The sequence below is a fragment of the Sceloporus occidentalis genome, unplaced genomic scaffold, assembly GCF_023333645.1.
Source record: "Sceloporus occidentalis isolate IW3139 unplaced genomic scaffold, rSceOcc1.0.p SCAF_3, whole genome shotgun sequence".
Classification (NCBI taxonomy): Eukaryota; Metazoa; Chordata; class Lepidosauria; order Squamata; family Phrynosomatidae; genus Sceloporus; species Sceloporus occidentalis.
The window spans coordinates 232,941,433-232,962,136 of record NW_028316983.1 but is presented as its reverse complement, the minus strand read 5'-3'; the positions used below and the strand labels follow the sequence as shown (position 1 = coordinate 232,962,136).

The following is a 20,704-nucleotide window of genomic DNA, read 5'->3' as shown; positions in this document are numbered from 1 at the left end:
TCAGCTAAGATTGTGTTTTAATTTCCAAACAGAAAAAGGTGGACTGTGTCTGTCTGTGTTTGAATTACAAGCTGAGAGCAACTGTGATTGGTATTTAATGCATAATGTTTAATGACATTACCAAGGGCCATCCCTGGGTCTCAGATTTTGGCCCAGAAACCTCAGGGCATGAGATGATTCTGAACTGGCAACCCTACCAGTTATCATCTGCACTGATGCCAATTGGATACCACTTTCACTTTTGTTCCTCCATCCTCTGGAATCTGGTAGTTCAGTGAGGTACTTTTGATTCACTGCTGGAGAGTTCTAGTGCAGCAATACAGGCGAATATCACACCAAATTACAAAAGCCAGGATTCCTTAGGATGGAGCCAGGCAGTTAAAGTGGTATACCACAGTGACGTTTCTAGGGTTGGTGTCACCTGGTGTGGTCAGTCGTGGCAGGGGACAGGACTTATGGGGGCGGATCTTCTGGTGTGGGTCTTCCGGTGCACATGGGAGCGCATGTGCACAGCCAGGATTCCCCCACACACCCCCACAAAGCAGCCGCGCTTCCCCAGGAAGGGCTGTGGAGGAGCCCTTGGGACCCAGGAAGGGTGGGAAATGCTGCGTGCATCCCTGGGGAAGGCCAGGAAAGAGCCTCCGGGACCCAGGGAGGGCAGAAAATGCCCCACGCATACCCAGGAAGGGCTGGGGAAGAGCACCCAGGACCCAGAGAGGGCTGGGGACTGACCAGGTGTCACCCTCCTTCTGGGGTGTCATCTGGTGTGGTCTGCACCCCTGGCATCTGCCTAGGGACGCTACTGGTATACTGTATATACTGGACCAGAAGTTGACTTCATGTATAACTCAAAGGCAGGTTTTGGAGCCAAAAGTATGGATTTTGATATGGCCTATGGATAAATTGATCTTAAAACTTAAAGGGCATGTAACAAAGAATCTAAAAGATGCAGCTCAGGAAAACAATGCCAAAGAACTTACAAAATTCCAGCAGGCTTAACTGTTTGTGCTCACACTAAAGATGGATGGATGTGAGAGTAGAGGGGTGTCAGTGCTTCCAGGACAGATTACATTCTTGCCTTTCAACAGGGTATCGTTCTTTTTAAATAAGAGTTTAAGTATAATACCCATGGATAAGTTGACTCAGGGTTTTTTTGGGTCAATTTTTGACTAAAATTTCTAGACGTATACATGAGTATATACAGTAAATTGCTATCAGTGTGGAGTGGAGTGGAGATAAACCTTTAGAGAGTTATACATGGATGGGGGTTACTGCATGTTATCTTTGCAGTAATCTAGATTTTGTTGGATTTATTGAAATACAATTGTCGAGAAGGGGAAAAAAGAAAGAGATTAAAAAGAAGAAAACATAAAGGAAAGGAAGATTATTGCACAGGATATGGACATGGGCTAGGTGTATTCATTAATATATGCCTGAATTCTCCTTCAACACCAAGTGAATAAACTGAGGCTGTCCTACTGTGGGCATATCATGAGAAGACATGACTCAGTAGACAAAAACCAATAATGCTTGGTAAATTGGAAGGCAGTAAATAATAATAATAATAATAATAATAATAATAATTAGTTTATTTATATCCCGCTTTTCCAATTTGATCAAAAAAGAAAGACCGCATTACAGGGAGATAGGCTCAATCAAAAAGCCACAGTCATGAGCTTGCAAGACCTGAGTAGAGCAGGTCTTATATGTTAATAAAAGGGTGTCATGGAAGTCTGTTGCTCATACTTCTTGAATTAAGTAATTTTAAATGAGGAACAATTTTGTTTCAGTTAATTTTCCAGGAATTTCTCAAAATTTTTAGGCTTCATATTTATACATGAGTACTGTATAAGGTTAAAAAATTGATATAGGTATCAAATTTTATTTCCCTTTCTAAGGACCACAGGCAAAGAAACATAGGGCTGTTCATCCCAACTAGCATAAGCCATCAAATCTACTGTTGGATGGTGAGTCAACATGTATGTAAATAGTAATGATTCAATATGTCTACTCTAGCCAGGAGAAACAGTAGGCCATTGTCTTTCCACCTACTTGTAGCTTCTCTTCATAAACTTGTGAAAAGGGTTGGACTAAGGCAATGGTTCTCAGCTTTTGCTCCTTCAGGTTTTTTGGAGTTCAGCTCCCAGAAATTCTGGTCATTGGCAGTGCTGGTTGGGGATTGAAGCCTAAAACATCTGGGGAACTGAAGGTTGGGAGCCACTGGATGAAGAAACCAGAACTGGGCAAAGGTCACCTAGTGAACCTCATGTCTGAAAAGGATCTTCAACCTGGGCCACTCTTACTGAACTCCAATAGGGATGGGAAGAATCTCTGAAAATACTTTTAAAATGGTCAAAAATCATGTTTCTTGAATGTTGAGTAACACTGATGAAAAGAACTGTGTGTGGCCTGACAATTATCTTTGCAGCTTGGGACTTATGTTGCATAAGATTTGCATTTTTTTCCCAGAATACAGCATTTTCTATTCAGAAGATAATATACATTTTGCATGTAGGAAATGCATATTATTTTCTCTACAGGTAATGCTATTTTCTTTTCTTTCTTTTTTTCAAAAATACAAATATTATCTTTAATATGTAATGATGCTATTTTGTGTGTGTGTGCGTGCACGCGCACGTGTGCGTGCTTGTGTGTGTGTGTGTGTGTGTGTGTGTGTATATATATATATATATATACACACACATACACATATAAAATCTTAATTCCAATTGAACAGATACTAGCAAACATCAACCAACATATGAGCAAACAAAAAAATCATCTAAAATATGATATGATCTGTATAAATGTTACACTCTATTTTTCAAACTGATCCTACTCACGTTTAAAATGTATCATCAGATCATATCAATATTAACTCAAATACTGTCATTATAGTACAGATAGAAGCAACAAATATCCTCTATTAGCTTAAAAACCTATTATTAAGCCATTTCCTTTTGTCCATATTCTCACCTATTACTGCCTCTTTCCTTACTGCTCTACCATATCCCTTCTCTCTTCTGCCATATCTTCCCTTATTCTTAATCATTCATACTTTATCCTTCCTCTCACTGTATCTTGTCTTTGTCCATACAATGTATTTCTCTATGGCCCGTTCCAAATGGGCCTTTAAGTACGGACTCAGTCTGTACTAGGGTTAGGAAGGGGCGGTGCTTCCGCACCCCCCTAACCCTAGTATGGACTGAGTCCGTACAAAATGGCGGCGCCCCTTCCACATGGGGGCCACCATGACAACGTCACGACCGTGCCGCCTCTATACGGGGCAGTGTGGACGTGACGTCATCGCTCTGCGCAAGGGTGCTTAATGCACCCTTTGCGTGGAGCAGGAAGGAGCTCCATGTCGGAGCTCCTTCCTGGTTTGCGTCGCTGGTTTGCATCGCTGGGCACAGCCTTCAGACGGCTGCGCCCAGCAATGCAAGGGAGAAAGGGGCCAAGCGGCCCCTTTCTCCTCCTCCCCATCGCCACGGGGTGTCCTTGGGGCTTGAAGCCCCAAGGACACCCCTTTCCAGGCTGCGGGGAAGCGGCCTTTTGCCGCTTCCCCTTGGATCGGGGCCTCAGCGGCTGCCGTTCTGGCCGCTGAGGCCCCGATACACCGGGGAAAGGCGCACCTACAGGCCGCCAATATCTATATTAATAAAACCATACTAGCACTCTCCTCTTTTTCCATTCTTCGTCCTCCATCCATTCATTTCCTCCTCTCCATCTATCTGACACCCTCTTTAACTTCTACTCACCTACTCAAACCATCATTCACCTGCCATACTTCTTATAGGGAATGTTGTTTTCTATACAGAAAATGCAATTTTCTGCACCAAACAACCATATGTGGATTTTTCACAGAATAACTGCCAAACTGCAAATAGTTATCCAGAGCTGCTCAGTTTTTGAAGACTTTTGCACAGCAAGTAGAAAAATACTAAAATTGCTTCTGTTGAGAAGAAACATGTCCAAGAATTACACCCCTAAAATGTAGTGGCTAGTTTTTCCCACTGGCTCTGATATCATGTTTTAGTCAATAATGAAGCCTCGCCTAACCTATCCTCCTTATTTCCCACACTCTGGGTAGGGAAAGAGTTTATCTCATGTATGGATTCTCATGATATTGAAGGCTCTGGACATTTTCCCATACTCCTGGAAAGAGTGAATGATTCTTCCTCCCTGCTTCTTCTCTGTAGTGCTTTCAAAGATAAATTTCTTCCGATGTTCCACCCATGACTTCAGTCCAAACTTACCATTCCTTAATTTCTTTTTGTAGGCGTTGCATAGCAAGACAATATTAAAAAGAAATGATCTTATATCCATAGGAATAAAGTTATCTCTCTTGAAGAAAATAAATAGATAACTTTACTCACCTTTTGAGCATTTATTTATTTTAGCTGAGTGTGAAGAAATCAAGCCAGGCATCTGGCATATGGTCACGACAGGCTGTCTCAACATGGGCATGATAGGGTGCAAGGATTCTCAAGTCTCTGTGAGAAATCTCATCTCAAGAGCAAGTGTGAGATACCAAGGGATTTCCCCTCCTCTCAGGCTCTTGGCAATTTGAGCAAAAATGTCTCTGGACTTTTTCCCCTTTATGAAACCAATTACTTTGGGACACAAAGCAAGCTAGAATGGGGAGATTTACAACTCTGAAATATAGAAATAGCTTACCCGTTAGTTCTGTTCATCTAAAGTCCATGCAATGACAGCAGTTATCATAGTTTCACATATGGTACATTTACAGAAATGCACAAAAGTTGGTCTCATAAAGGTCCAAATTCCCTCTGAAACCAATAGCAACTTTAAAGATCTCATCATCTCACAGCAAGGAGAAAAAATATTTGCACTTCCTTATTTAGCAGGCAAGTACAAACCAAGCTGCAATTTACATCCCTAATTTTAGCACATTTATGTTGGTTCTTTTTAAACTTCAAGTCATTTTTGACATATAACCTTAAGGCCATTTTTCTTGGGGCTTTCTGAGAAAGACTTGTTCAGAGGGGGGTTGCCTTTGCTTTCCTATGAGACTGAGAGTGTGACTTGCCAAAGGTGTGTTTCCACGGCTGAGTAGGGGTTCGAATCTCGGTCTCCAGAGAATTAGTCCAGTGCTCAAACCATTACACCATGCTGGCTCTCAACACATTTATATCTATTTATTTGTTTATTTACATGGCATGGAGCTTAAGAAAAATCACTTGGCTTGCTTTTTGATGGGTCAAAATGTGGATCTTTTGGATCTTGACTTTTAAACTGTTTGTTATAATGGTTTTATTTATTATTTATTAATGGCATTTTTTGCCCATCAGCACACAATGTAGAAGTACAGTATATATATAAAAATAATAATTTTGTAAAAATTATTATTAAAATCATTTGTAACAAGCAAAGGTCAGATGGGATAATATAGCATTGGCCACCAGCCTGAAGCTCATCACATGTTGGAGCCAACCTGACTTCCTTTGAGGAGGAGTTTCTTAGCTGAGTTTCTAATACCAAGAAAGTCATTTTCATTTCTGTACCCTAGTTAGTTTCATGGGGAAGTGGGATAAACTACAGAGCCTCTGTTAAAGTTCCTAAATTCTGGGCAAGTGCATACAAGAAGAGGTGGCTTTTCACATTACAAAATTATGGTTCTGTGGTTCATTTTAATCACTGTGCCACCAGCCTTTGGAATCCTGGGATTTGTAGTTTGGTGAGGCCCTACAGCTCTGTGGCTGAGAATACTAAATATCCATACTTTTTCTCCAAAGTTCAGGTTTCCTTTGGTTCAATCTATGGCAGTTAAAGTGCAATCATAGTTGTATAATTCTATATTGTGTTAGAGCCTTCAGATATCCTGGCCACAAGCCATTTAGGGCATCATTGCTCAACCCCAACACCTTTCATTGATCTCAGAACCATATTTCATAGATGAACATTGAGACGTATGTGGCCAAACATGACTAGAGTATGTCAAGATGACAAAATGCTATTATTGAGGAAGAACACACAAGCTAGAAAAAGGCTGCAGCATTTTGCTTTTGCCAGAGTCCACTGGGAATCACAAGATTCCTTCCCTTCCTCTCCTCCCTGCTGAGTTAGTTGAGTGCAAACTGTTTTTGCACTTTGAACTCATTTTGCAACAATTGAAGTTTGCTGAGGACAAAGGATGTAAGGGGGGAGAAAAGAAGCCAGGACATTTTAAAAGCAGCTGAAAAAATGGACAATGGAGAAATTAGCGAGACTGTCTCTGTCAAACTGGGACATTAGGGAGGTATGGCTATGGGGTCTCTAAAGAGCATGCCAGAGAGCCATGTAGCAAGCATATATTGCATTTGGCTTAGCTCATAAATACTTTTCAAGGGCAGCCCCACACAAGGGCATTACAGTAGTCTAATTGTGAGGTGATAGGCATGTATCACTGGTCTGTTCTGCTGTAAGAAAGAAAAACAGCTAATGCACAGTCAAAACTGGAAAAGAACATTGCTGGCCATAACAGCCATCCCTCCACCAAAAGTCTGGATCTATGAACCATTTTAATGGTTCTACTGTCTTAAGTTGTTTCAAATTGTATTTGTTGGCTGCCTTGAATTTTTTTTTTAAAGTGTAACAGCTGGGGAAAAAATGTAAAAGGGAATGAAGGAGATGTTGTGCAGCAGGATCCCAGATGATGTCTTCCATCAAGGCTGTGACCAAACCACTTTAGCTTCTATTTAGCAAGATGGCTGCATTACTTGCCCTTAGACTATTTCCTAGATCGTAGTTGAGCTTCTCTGGTTTTATATACAGCTTTACAAGTTGTATATGAAGCCCAATTTTGTCCCAAGACTTTGCTCAAGAAGCTCTAACCTAGGTTGCTACCACACTGCAGAATTTATGCAGTTTGACACCGCTTTAACTGGCTGCATCCTATGGAATCCTGGGATTTGTAGTTTTAGGGGGCACCAGAACTCTGTAATATAGACAGCAAATGTGTAACAAAACTATAAACCACTGAATTCCATTGCACTGAGCCATAGCAGTTAAAGTGGTGTCAAAGAGTATTAAATCGGCAGTGTAGATGCAGATGCAAAGATAACGAAGGCCTTCTCTACATCAAGACACAGTGAAAAGTGAGGTGAATGTATTTCCCAGCTCTCTTTCTTTCTTTTTGCTGGGTGCGGATAAGAAACAGGAAATGGAATAGCCAAGGTGGGTAGGTTGGCATTGCAACACCCATGGACATTGCCTGGGAAAGATGGCTATATTTAGAGGAGTCAGAAACAAATAAGCTTTATGGGTTTGCTTTGGCTCACAGGACAGCCACATGGTTTTAGAAATGCTCAATGATCTTAAATGGCCCACTGCATGATTAACAAAATGTGTAATTTAGCCCTTAGTCCTGCACCCAGAAGCCAGCAACTGAGGCACAAGGGGATACAAGGAGCATCAAAGTATTCAGGTGGCTGCTTCACATCTGGGCAAAGGTGTGGGAAAAATTAAGGTTGTTAGGGAAATAGAATTAAAATACTGTTGGCCTACTGCTTTCCCCACGTCTGAGGTATATCTGTTTAGGGCTAGACATGATGGCTAGAATCCTGTTGGGTTCTTCTGCATGTGTAAGTTCCCCTAAGGAAGTGATTAGTGGATATATAAATTTTGTATTCAACTCAAGTTTGTGGAAGTGATGTTGTGCACATGGTACTCTTTTATATGCCTGTACATATATGTATATGCACACTCTTTTGCACATTGATGTACATGTTCAAGGACGAACATTGATGCCCATGTTTGCCCATTGATGTGCATTGTGTTTGGCTGCACATTTTATTGTTGCACAGCATCACAATTCACTAATGGGCTGGTGTTGCACAACTACCAATAAACTAACTGAATGTAAAGTTATACACTTCTAGCATGCCTCCTCCTTTACTTCCCTTTCAACATAGTGGAAAAAATTATCCATCCAGCTCAAGACTGTTTACACTGACTGGGTGTAACTATCCAGAGTTTTAGAGGAAGTTCTTTAGAAGGCCTACTTGGAAACTGCAGGAAATGAAGCTGGGACACTGTCAACATGCAAATCATCAGCACCTGATGTGGCCGGGCCGGAAGGTGTCCCCCCAGCACTGGGCTTCTTAGCGGCATCCATGACAAACAAGGCAAGAGACTCCCAACTAGGGTTGCCATAATTTGCTACCATGAAACCGGGACAAAATGTAAAAAAAGGTAGGGCAAATGTAGGACAGATTTCGCACAAAATGTAGGACATGTAAGAAAAATGGAGGACACAACCAGCTAAAAGCAAGAAATATTAATAATTTTTAAAAAATTATTATAAATCCTTATTTACAGAAAACTTTCTTCCTAGACAGAAGGCACACAACAACAAACATAATAAAATACTCAGGAAGTAGAATAAAGATATAGAGATCTTATCTGTGCGACTAAGCTACAGTGGCCTCCCTCTATTTTCTTGGGGCCCAGCCAGTTGGGGCCCAGCGACCGTCTCCTTCTTCCCGTGGCAAGGCCTCCTTCTCTGGGGCTTAGTCTGTTGGTTAAGCCCCACGTGGCTCTGCTGCCACTGGAGGAGGCTGGCTCAAGCCCTGTGCAGTTCCGCTGCTGCTGCAGGAAGCCTTGCCACCAGCATTCGAGGCCCTGCCCCTAGCCCCTCTTTGGGCCCAGCAAGTCCTAGCAAGGCAACTAGGCCTTGCTTCATGCTGCTGGTGTCACTCTAAAAGTGCAGCAGTGATAAAAGCAATGGAAGAGGCAGAAGAGGGAGCCAGGAGCCAGGACTGGCTCCAACCCGGGATGGGACATTCAACACGGTTAAAAAACTGTGAATGTCCTGCCAGAAACTGGGATATGGCAAGCCTACTCCCAACCAAAGGATGTTGATAAACTTTAATTGGTAACAAACACAACAACTTCCTAGGTGTTTCGTCACACCAACTCCCTTTACTCCTAGTTAGCCTCGCTGGAGTTTTAATGGAGTTTCCTTGCCCTTTATAACTCCTTTTCTTCTTCACTGGTCAATGAATCTGCGGGCCAACACCTCCCTTCCAGATTCCAACGGAATGGCCCTTTGGACCAGTAACTCCACCTGACTCCCCTGTTTGGTGGTGGACTAGGAGCCCTGGCTGCTCTCAGGTGTTCTCGCAGGAAACCTTCTTCAAGGGGATTCCTCAATCCCTTTCACCCCAGGCTCCCAGCCCTTGAGCATTGGCCCTGCCTTGCCAATGCTGCTATTTTTCCTTCCTCTTCTCTCCTTTTCCCTGACAGCCTCGCTGACTCCTCTTCCGCTCCTCCCTCCTCTGGCCGCCTCACCCTCCTACCTTTTACTCTCCCTCCATCCCTTTAGGTTCCTCCTTTCCTTCCTCACCCAGTGCTTGTCCCTTTTCAGAGGCTTGTGGGGATTGTAGTTCTCCTTCGCCGGTTGTTATTGCCATATCCTCCTGTACAGGGCAACCCAATCTCTGCTTAGAACCCCCATCCCTTCTATCATACCTGGAAATGGGACGATGACAAACATCCAACAGCCAAAAATTGCGGGAGTCCAAAAAAATAACTCTTCCAACCTTTGTCATGGATTACAGTTAGCCCTCTGTAACCACAATCCTTTTCCACAGATTCAACTATCCACAGCTTGAAAATATTTTAATTTTTTTATAAATTCCAAAAAGCAAACCTTGACTTTACCATTTTATGTAAAGGACAACATTTTACTTAGATTGTATATAATGAGGCTTGAATATCCACAGAGTCTGGTATCCACAGGGTGTCCTGGAACTAGGGTTGCCATAAGTGAGGACCTCCAAACCGGGACAAATGTAGGACAAATGTAGGGCAACATTTTCAAATGTAGGACACATTTTTATAACAATGGAGGACACGCAAAAAATGAGGTTTTTTTTAAAAAAATGTTAATATAAATGCATGTTTTTAGGCATGATCAAAATGGAGGACATTTTGGCATTATTCCTAGACAGATGGCAGAAATGGACTTGCCCTCGAGTTCAACTGTACTTCTCAGAAGTGTGTACTTGGGCAAGGGACTGTGGTTTTTCTTCACTGCGCATGAGTTTGTAAAAATCACAGCAAGTTACATTGGCCGTGCCTCAGAGGCTTGTTGATATCAATATCACCATCATCATCATCATCATCACTATAATTGTCCAGGAAAGGCATTTGTTAGCATTCAAAGCACCATAAATACACAAAAAATGCACTTGCATATATTTAATAATAAAAAATAATGAAAAAATAAATAAAAAACAAGGCAAGGGTGTATATATTTGATAATAAAAATTAATGTAATAAAATAAAAAACAAGCAATAATAAAATTAATAAAATAAAACAAAAGCAAGCAATAATAAAAATTAATGAAATAAAATAAAAACAAGCAATAATAACATTAATAAAATAAAATAAAAACAAGCAATAATAAAAATTAATAAAATAAAAAATAAAAAGCAATAATAAAAATTTAAAAAATTAAATAAAATAAGTATTTTATATATTTAAAAATAATTTAAAACCCCCCAAAAACCAAGGCAGACCTAATGGCCACTGACTCAGCTTTCCTCCTCCTCCTCCTCCTCCTCCTCTGCCCCAATTCTGTCCTGGCCCTTGGCCTAAGTTCAGGCACCCTTCCTCCGTCTCCTTGCTGCTCCTCCTCCTCCTCCTCTGCCCCAATTCTGCCCTGGCCCCTGGCCTAAGTTCAGGCACCCTTCCTCCGTCTCCTTGCTGCTCCTCCTCCTCCTCCTCCTCCTCCTCCTCCTCTGCCCCAATTCTGCCCTGGCCCCTGGCCTAAGTTCAGGCACCCTTCCTCCGTCTCCTTGCTGCTCCTCCTCCTCCTCCTCCTACTCTGCCCCAATTCTGCCCTGGCCCCTGGCCTAAGTTCAGGCACCCTTCCTCCGTCTCCTTGCTGCTGCTGCTGCTGCTGCTGCTCCTCTCCCCCCTCCTCCTTATGAAGGCTGGTGCGCGTGCAGAAGGAAGCAGGCAGGTGTGCACGCGGAGGGAGGCGGGGAAGGCAGGCGCGCGCGCAATGAGAGAAGTGGGGAAGGCAGGTGCGCGTGCGCGCACGGAGGGAAGTGGGGAAGGCGCGCACGCTGCCCCTGGCCCCTGCTGGGGCCTGGGCGGCGCGCAAGCCCTCCCAGTGGGGGCGCGGTGGCGGTGGCGCTTCTGCCGCCCGCCAAGGAAGAGCAGGAAGGCAGAGCCGGAGGAGGAGGTGTGTTGGCGCCACAGCAGCTGCGTTAGCGGCAGCGGCAATGGCTGGAGCGGCCCCCAAACCGGGAACAAGGCACGGGTGGGGGCCCAAACCGGACCGGGACCGGGAGGGCCCCCCCGAAACCGTGAATGGCACGGGGGCCGCCGGGTTATGGCAACCCTACCTGGAACCCAACCTCAGTGGATTCCAAGGGCCCACTGTACTGCTGTCTTCCAGGAAAGGCAAGAGGGGGTATACATTTTGTGTGTTCCCACTGAACCTTACAACAAGCTTACCAGGTAGATTATACCAAGAGGCTCACACCCAGTGGCATAGTGTTTGTGTCACCCTGTCATTGACCTCCTCCCATTTCACACCATACAGAATCCTTAGTAATGCATTAGTGTTACTTGTAAATTGTAATTCGCATATACCACTGAATGTAATGCTAATAGTTGTGACATAAACAACTAGCAAAATTAAAATTATACCTTCAGATTACAATATCATACACACACCTAAATGCATTTACATATCCATAGTGAAGATTTGGTTAAATGTTGTTTTTAAGGAAAATTTTAAAAGATTCTTTAATTATTTTTTTAAAAAATTAAATTTAAAAATTTAAAAATTGAAATTATAATTTTTTAAAATTCTGGGGTCTCTCCTTTCTCCTCCCACCATCTTTTAAAGCATTTTAAAGGGAAACAGGTGAATGCCACAGCCTCTTTATGCCAAAAGGTAGGTGTTAGAGGAACAGTGGTGTCACCTCCTAGTGACTGCCACTGCTCACACCATACCATCCAACTGTCCCAATTTGTTAGAGACTGTGCTGATTAATCCTCTTGTCATCCCACTTTTTCAGCAGCTTTTAAAATATGCCAGTGTTTCTTTTCTTCTCCTGCTTACCTTCTTTGTCCTTAGCTTACTTCAGGTACCGCAAGCTGTATTCAACGTACAAAAATTACACTCAGCTCAGCAAGGTAAAAGAAGAATTGGGGGTGGAATCTTGCCTTTCCCAGTAGGCAAAAGCAAATTGCTGTAGCCATTCCTAGCCCACTCATAACATTTGTCATCTTGACCACACTCTGATGTTTGGCCATATGTTATGCTGCTTTTCATCTGTGAAATGTTGGAGGGTATTTTACACAAGATAATCTCCTGAACTTTGGGCTTGTCAGAGCCTTGAATCCCAGTTCAGGTTCAACATTCTACTTCATATATCACATCAGCTGTTAAATCGGGGTGTGAATTTTGCAGTCTCTAGGTCACATTCTGCCTGCCAGTGCCCTCAATGCCACCTGCATTGCTTCTAAATCCCCCTCTCCCCATTGTCAATTTTTATTCAGCCCCCAAATGCAGAATCACATGTCCCTGAAACTCGAAGAGGCTGCAGATCTGTTAAAACTTCCCTCTCTGAACCTTTTGAAAGTCTAAGGGTGCATCTGCAATAGAAATATTGCAGTTTGACACTACTTTCACTGCCATGGCTCCATCCCCCAGAATCCTGGGATTCATAGTATTGTGAGGTATCAGCACTTTGGCAGAGAAGGCTAAAGACCTTGTAAAACTCCAAATCCCCAGTTTCCATAGGCAGGAGCTACAGCACTGAAAATGGTGTCAAACTGCATTATTTCTATTGTGGAGATGCACCCTTCAGTAGCCTTTTAAAAGAAAAGGTTGTTTTGAAATGTTTTCCCAGTTTCGGAAGAGTGAGGTGTGTGACCCTCCCCCCCTCAAAGGTCTAGCAGTGAGGCCAAAAATGGGATTGATGTAACCCTGGACAACCTGCAGCTGCCCACTGTATAAGGGTGTTTTGAAAAGGTGGCAACCCTTGGTAATATTCAGAAAACATTTTCTCTTACATAAATGAGATATCCTCCCCTTATGCTATACTCCATATATGCATAGGGTCCCTTGGGGAACTGTAGATTATTGTCAAGACTGCAGCTGCTCATTAACACTTCACTCATATTTACAATAGTGGTGGGTTTTTTCTTTTTCTTTTCCAAAGGAGAAGGAAGCCAATGCCTGTAATACATTTGAAACATGCAAGAAGTGAGGTTAGCAAGTCTTTTAAAACAATATGAGCATATAATAATAACAAACAGAACAACATTAAATACTCAAAACAGGAGTAAGTGATTATGAGAAACAGTTTCGGATGAGCGCTTTCTATCACAGAGCTCCATGAAATACAAGTTCAAAAGAATCTGGATGGCATAATTAGCTTCTGGGACTCAAGCGATCTCACTTGTGAATGGTTAAACTTTCTGTGAGTAATAAAAGACTGTTGGGTTTCTTCCCAGATCCTCTGCCAATTTTTATATGCATCTGTAGGCACATTCCCCTCCTCCTTAGGATAGAAGAAAACGTTTGAACTGGGGGCACACCAAATGCATCGGAGTTCTTTTTGTAAAGTGGAAGGAGAACAGAACAACCACAAAGTTATATTTCTTCCCATATGTACACTCAGTGCCCCACTTTCCTTAACTTCTACCTACTTTGATTAATAGTGTTGAAAAAAATAAATACATCTGATTCTGGGAACAAACATTTCCTTAGTTAATTAAATAAATTAAATAACTAAAATATAAAAGGCTCAGGCACCTTGTGGCCCATCACATATTGCTGGAATGCAGTTCCCATCAGCCCTAGCTAGCAAAGCCTAATGTGAGGATGATGGGGGTTGCAGTCCATCCACATAGAATTTATAGAATTATAGAGTTGGAAGAGACCACAAGGGCCATCCAGTCTAAACCCCTGCCACGCAGGAACTCACAATCAAAGCATCCCCAGCAGATTTGGAATATCATGGGTTGCCCACCCTTGTATTGCAACCATGGTAGCTACATGGCATGTTTATTAGCTTTTATACATTTTTTAAAATAATTTCATACTGTTTTAATGTGATTTTGTAGTGTTTTTGTATGTGATGATTTTAATTGGGCCAGGTTTTAACCATTTTGTTCTGTAAGCTTCCTTGAGTCCCATTCAAGGAAAAAAGTGGCATATAAGTAAATTATAAATAAATAAATGACTGCTATTTCATGCACATGACATTACAATTATTTGGTTCAATTATGGTAGAAAATTGTTTCTAGGAGGTGGATTCTTTGTTGCTTGAAAAGAAGTAGCAATATAAATATTTCAAGGAGGGTATTGAGATACTGATGTAACTCTGAAAGTGTGGGTTTGCATCTTACACTATCAAAATATGTGTATTTTGAAATCTTTCACTCAAAATTCAAAAGTTGTCATGCATGGGGTTTCTATGGGATGTCCCATCCTTGGGGGCTTGAAGACTGGTCCAGATCCCATATTGCTTGATGTTCAGAGCCAGTAATAGCCATGCTCCCAACAGACCAGCCCCTGAGCATTTGGTAAGCAGTAAAATGTACTTGCCAAATATTTGGGTCTGTGTGCTGAGATCATGATTGGTTGGCACTGCTATTCTTCCTCTTCCCTGGCCAGTGAAGTAGGGGAACCCCACATTGTGGTTCAGATGCTTACCCATCAGTTGCTTGTAGAGTTGAGATTAGGAAGAACAGGTACCAGTTGTACCTGCAGTAGACTCCAACCTGAGGTCACCATCAGCCTGAGGTCACAGTTTTTCTCTCTTTGTCCCATTTTTTCCTTTGCGGTCATTGTGGAGCAGACCCAGAAAATGCAATGTGAGGCTGAAATTTTTAGTCAGCATTGCTGTAGCCTAAAAAAGGAATACATGAGGCAGGACTACATGAGGCCTACCTTAGGTTCCACAAGAGGAAGTCCACTCACAAAAGATCTCAAAAATCAACAGCAGGTCATATCCAACTGCTTGTAGTTCTACTTTTCAGCAATTTCAGCACATAACTCTACTGTTTCTTCCTTGTGGGTAGGTATGTGATTCCGATACGATGCTTGATCCAGCTTCATCGGTGGAAATGGTAAAGGTTTTAGAAGAAGATCCAATGGTTGGAGGTGTTGGGGGAGATGTTCAGGTGAATATAAACAATTTCTATGGTGATTCAGACTGTGTATCAAAGAATATTTCTTAAATTAAGGGACGCTTCAGTTTTACCCTTAAAATTTTGCTGTGTAGAGAAATGGTACATTTTATTTACTTATTTATCTGGATTTCTAATCTGCCCTGCTTCCACAAATAAGGATCTTACAATAAAGGAGAACCACAAAAATAATAAAATTGTGCAAACTGGAAAAAAAAGTAAAAGTAATACAGTCTCCCCTCCTAACTTGTGGATCATGTATGGTTTCAGCATTGGACTACCACTATGGAGATGATAGTTCAATTCCCTGGTCAGCCATGGAAACCCACTGCACATCCTTGGTCAAGCCACAAACTCTCAGCCCCTTGTTGCTGTGTACCTTTAAGTTGTTTTCAAATTATGGCGATCATAAGGCAAAGCTATCACGAGATTTTCTTGGCAAGATTTGTTCAGAGATTTGTTTGCTTTCCTCTGAGGCTGAGAGAGTGTCACTTGCCCAAGGTCACACAGTGTGTTTCCACGGCTGAGTGGGGATTCAAACCCTGGTTTCCAGAGTCATAGTCCAACATTCAAACCATTACACTATGCTTATCTTCTATTAATGATCTCTTTAAAGAACTCTTGATAAGCCCACCGAGCAATGCCAGGTTTTACCCAAACATAGGGTCAGAATAGAGTCCCTCAGTATTGAAAAAGCATGTGATTTGCCTACTTGTCATAGCATGTGTTTTTGCTGAAGTATCTATTTGGAATGTAGCATATTTTGTTTTATCACTGGAATATAAGAATGGGCTTTATTTGCAAGTCTCAGTGTTAGAGCATGAATCACTCAGGAAACCTCTTTGTAAGAGGGAAAACATGTAAGTCTCAGTAATATGGGCAGTTTGATGCATAATTTCAGAACTACTGCTACTTATGAGTAACTTCACACATATGTCTAATATTGCTATTAAATATATGGAAACCAAAACAAAATGTATGAAAAGATGCAGGAGGAGGAATTCAAATTATTAAAAATAATATTGGTACCATTATTTTTAATAACATTTACATCTCATGTTCTTTTTCTTTGGAGCTAATTTTCAAACTTCCTTTCCATTTATGCTGCTTGTAGATTTTGAACAAATACGATTCGTGGATCTCCTTCCTCAGCAGTGTTAGATACTGGATGGCGTTTAATATCGAAAGAGCCTGCCAGTCCTACTTTGGCTGTGTCCAGTGCATCAGTGGACCTTTGGGGATGTACAGAAATTCCTTACTCCATGAATTTGTGGAAGACTGGTACAATCAAGAATTCATGGGATCTCAGTGTAGCTTTGGAGATGATAGACATCTCACCAACCGAGTCCTGAGCCTCGGCTATGCAACAAAATACACAGCTCGATCAAAGTGCCTTACAGAAACGCCCATAGAATATCTCAGGTGGTTGAACCAACAGACCCGTTGGAGTAAGTCCTATTTCCGAGAGTGGCTATACAATGCAATGTGGTTCCACAAGCATCATTTGTGGATGACCTATGAAGCTGTCATCACTGGGTTCTTCCCATTTTTTCTCATTGCCACCGTCATTCAGCTTTTCTACCGAGGGAAGCTATGGAACATCCTCCTTTTCTTGTTGACGGTTCAGCTTGTAGGCCTTATCAAGTCTTCCTTTGCCAGCTGTCTTAGAGGAAACATTGTCATGGTGTTTATGTCCCTTTACTCAGTGTTGTACATGTCAAGTTTACTTCCAGCCAAGATGTTCGCAATTGCCACGATAAACAAAGCAGGATGGGGCACATCGGGGAGAAAAACTATTGTGGTCAATTTCATTGGACTCATCCCTGTGTCTATTTGGTTTACAATCCTTTTAGGTGGTGTTATTTTCACAATATACAAGGAATCCAAAAAGCCATTTTCTGAATCAAAACAGACAGTGCTGATTATTGGTACGATACTTTATGCCTGCTACTGGGTGATGCTTTTGACTTTGTACTTGGTTCTCATCACCAAATGTGGCCGGCGGAAGAAAGAACAGCAGTACGACATGGTGCTCGATGTATGATTTGACCACTGTGTCTTTATTACATATATATATTTACTGGCTGCCCATGGGAAGTTTTTCAAGTGACATGATCAGGTTTCAAATGGCCTGAGGAAGAACTTTCTAGTGTTTGTGGCACTGAGTTTGATATCATCAAGGGAAAAAAGATCACTGCTGCTTGGAATCGAACATGAACAAATTCATGACCATGCCAAAGCAAAAAAAAAAAAAAAGAAAAAAAGAAAGAGTGAATGTGCCTTTTAGGGGAGGGGGGAGGGGGAAACAAATCATGTAGATTCAACCCATCCCTATGGGTGGTCTTTGATGATGCACTTTCTTCTGTTGTGCGTACACCCAAAAGTGTTAATGTCCTCTATATACCTCATTGGTCATGCTCATGATGTGGACGGAAGTGGAAGAAAGGGAGTTTTGGAGACACAAGCAAAGGATCTGACAACCCCTTGCAACCTAATTTATGAACTTCTTCTTGTTCTGTGATTTTTCTAGGAAGGTCTTTTTGTGTTTGTGTGCGTCTGTGTGTGACTCTGTGTGTCTCTGTATGTTAGACTGCCAATTGGTAATTCCAAAGTCAATTTTTATAAGGTTTGATGACCAAGTTGTATTTTTATATAATTGCAATTATTTGTCTTTGTTTACTTTTTACACCATTTTTTACAAAAACAAAATCTCATATTTTATATTTCTGCCAAAAAGTACACCACACCACCCCTACTTTTGCCGTCTTTTCTTTTTCTAAACAAGCTTTGAATAATTCCTCCTTCAAAACAAAACAAAACAAACAACCCTGCCCAAAATGTGAAAATGGATGCTGGCTTTTTTTCTCTCACAATGGAAAGAATGAAACGTCTCTCTATACAGTACTTTTAAACTGATGAATGACTATCTGTGAAAGTATTTAAAGATGTGCTTTTGAATTTCATTTGTTATGAAAATGCCAAGCTCGCTGTTGGTTTTTGGAGACAAAATTTTTGTATGCAAACACGAGCCTAGTCTTCCAGGAAGTTCTTCTGCAGAGGCTGCCATTGAAATGAATGGGAATATGAGTGAGTCCTACAGCAAAACATTGCAGTGCACAATGCTTTTGCACCTGCTCTGACTGATGTGCCCTCTGCTAGGATATCACACTCCCTGCCCTACTTCATAGTTTTCTCATATTTCTCCAAATAGGAGCCCAGGCGGCACACTGGTTAAATGCTAGTACTGTAGCCACAAGGCTTCCAAAGTTGACTCAGCCTTCCATCCTTTCGTAGGTCAGTAAAATGAGTACCCAGCTTGTTGGGGGCAATTGACTTACATAATGTAAAACGGTTAAAGAGTGCTGAGTTCACTCTTAAGCAGTATAGAAATGTAAATGCTATAGCTATTGCTAACAGACTATCATCATTCTGTTGCTGCTGAGTGAGCCTGGGGCTCAGTTGAACACTTGGGTTTCCACTTCTCCAAATTTTAATGTGAGTGTCCAAAAATGTGCAAAAAGCTTCCTGGGGGATTGAGCCCATGAAGGCCAAAGGGATAGATATGTGCAATCATTTCCCCCCAGAAAATTTGTAAGAGGGAATATAACTTCTATCAGATGATGCACATTTTGGGATTAAAAATATTCCTTAATAGCTCTTCTCACAAACTCTAAAGGATCTGACGACCAATGCAGTGTTTCCTACATTTTGTGAAATCCTCCTGTATTGATCACTTTTCTTATTCACTCACCCCTTCCCCATTACTTGAACAGTGTTCCTATAGAGTGAATCTCTTGCTTTTGATTTTATAGTCATTTCACACTATACAAAAATAGTGCTATGATTCTGCTTTAATTACCATGGCGGCCCTCTATGCAGTCCTGGGGTTTGCAGTTTGGCGAGGTGCTAGAGCTCTCTGACTGAGAAGTCAAAATACTCAATAACAACAGCAACAACAACAACAACAACAATAATAATATCCAAAAATTCCATAAGATGTTGTCATAGAAGTTGAAGTGGAATCATCATGCTATAATTTTGTAGTGTGAAAGAATCTCTTGCAAACTATAGTGAAATCCTAAGTGCATCTGGAGCAATTTGGACAGTTTTCATGTGGTGAAGGATTTCAGCTTCAGGGTTACTGCTCAGGCCTGGTTAGATACAGGCAACAGGCTGCAGAAAAGGTTGTCTATTCTCACCTCAGAATAAAGGTGTGATTTTTTTTTTAAAAAAAATCCCTTATGTCAAAAGGACCTTGTATATATTAACTTCATCCATAGGCTCAAAGTTTTAGCACAGTGGTGGGTATCATCCAGTCCTCCAGATGGTGGTGGACTGCAAGACTCAGCAGCCCTAGCCAGAATAGCCAATGATGAAGCATGCTAGGAGATGTAATCCAATGTCATCTGGAGGATTATATGATTTCTTTCCCATAGCATGCGATTTTCAGTGATGCACTGTTTAATAACATTAATTAAAAAAATATCAGGGAGGTTTTTTTTTTAATTGGGAGCATTTAAAATGACATTCCACTCCTCAGTTATACAGTCTAGCATTCTATCACTTCAATTTACCATCTTATTTTCTAAAATAAAGTTCCAAATTAATCTGTAATGCATATCTGAATTGGAAGCCTTAATTCTGTTTAGTGTAGTTAATAATGAAGAGAAGAACACAAGCTCATAGGCACAATTTTAGACTGGAGTCAAACTTAGTGCTGCTTAAGAACAGAGCACTTTACATCAATGCAACTTGCATTAGACATGGCTAGTTCACATTCTGTTGATTCCACTGGATCAGTTCTAAGTCTGGATCCAGCCTTTATTATTATTATCATTTTTATTTCACATTCCCCCACATCACTATAGATGAATTCCCCATTTATTTCAATTTATAGAACAGCTTCATAGAAGTGAATGGTGAATGCTCTTTAGATGGAAAAGAATCCTATTTGTGCATAATAAAGCCTTGCACCAGTGAAGGACTGAAAGATCAGGAAGGCTACCTACCATTACTCCTGTGGCAACATAAAGGTCTGGTTCAGAACCACTTGCATCATATAAGTTTTGTTCTTGCAAGGGATTTGTCCATCTTTCCAAATGCTTAGTTGGCTGATAGGAATTGTTCTGTGTGTTTTTGAGCCAGAAAGCAATAAGGCACCTCAAATTCCTAGATCTCTGGGTTGCAGATGAGTGAATCCTCCAAGGAAGCATCTGTTAATATTGTTAATAGAAATCTGGAAAGAGAATATTGAGAAGTAAATTGCATCTTGTTCGTATTGAACTAATGTTTTGCTGAAAATAACATGTTTTTGAATGCTCCAAACTAGAACTAAGCTGCCTGAATGGTCAAACTGAATGACGTTAATCCAGTGAAATAGCCTGTCATAAGCAAAAACAAGGGTCAAGAAGTATGAGAAGGTAGAGACTAAGGGAAATTCCTTAGCTTCCCAAATGGTTTACTGGTGGCAAATCCAAACATTGGCTGGGATCATGCATCAAGAGATGTATGTCTGGCTACATCTCCTGGTGCTACCCCACC

The 20,704-nt window shown here is 41.4% G+C and overlaps 1 protein-coding gene across 1 annotated transcript in view; it reads left to right on the top strand.

Annotated features, from left to right (window-relative positions):
• Window positions 1–17,418, top strand: part of HAS2 (hyaluronan synthase 2) — a 53,770-nt gene extending 36,352 nt beyond the window's left edge. The window contains exons 3-4 of the mRNA XM_089518944.1: window positions 15,056–15,157; window positions 16,278–17,418. Of these exons, the coding sequence (XP_089375070.1) occupies window positions 15,056–15,157; window positions 16,278–17,207 (1,032 nt within the window). The 3' untranslated portion in view covers window positions 17,208–17,418. The remainder of the gene's footprint in view (window positions 1–15,055; window positions 15,158–16,277) is intronic.
• The last annotated feature ends 3,286 nt before the right edge of the window (window positions 17,419–20,704 follow it).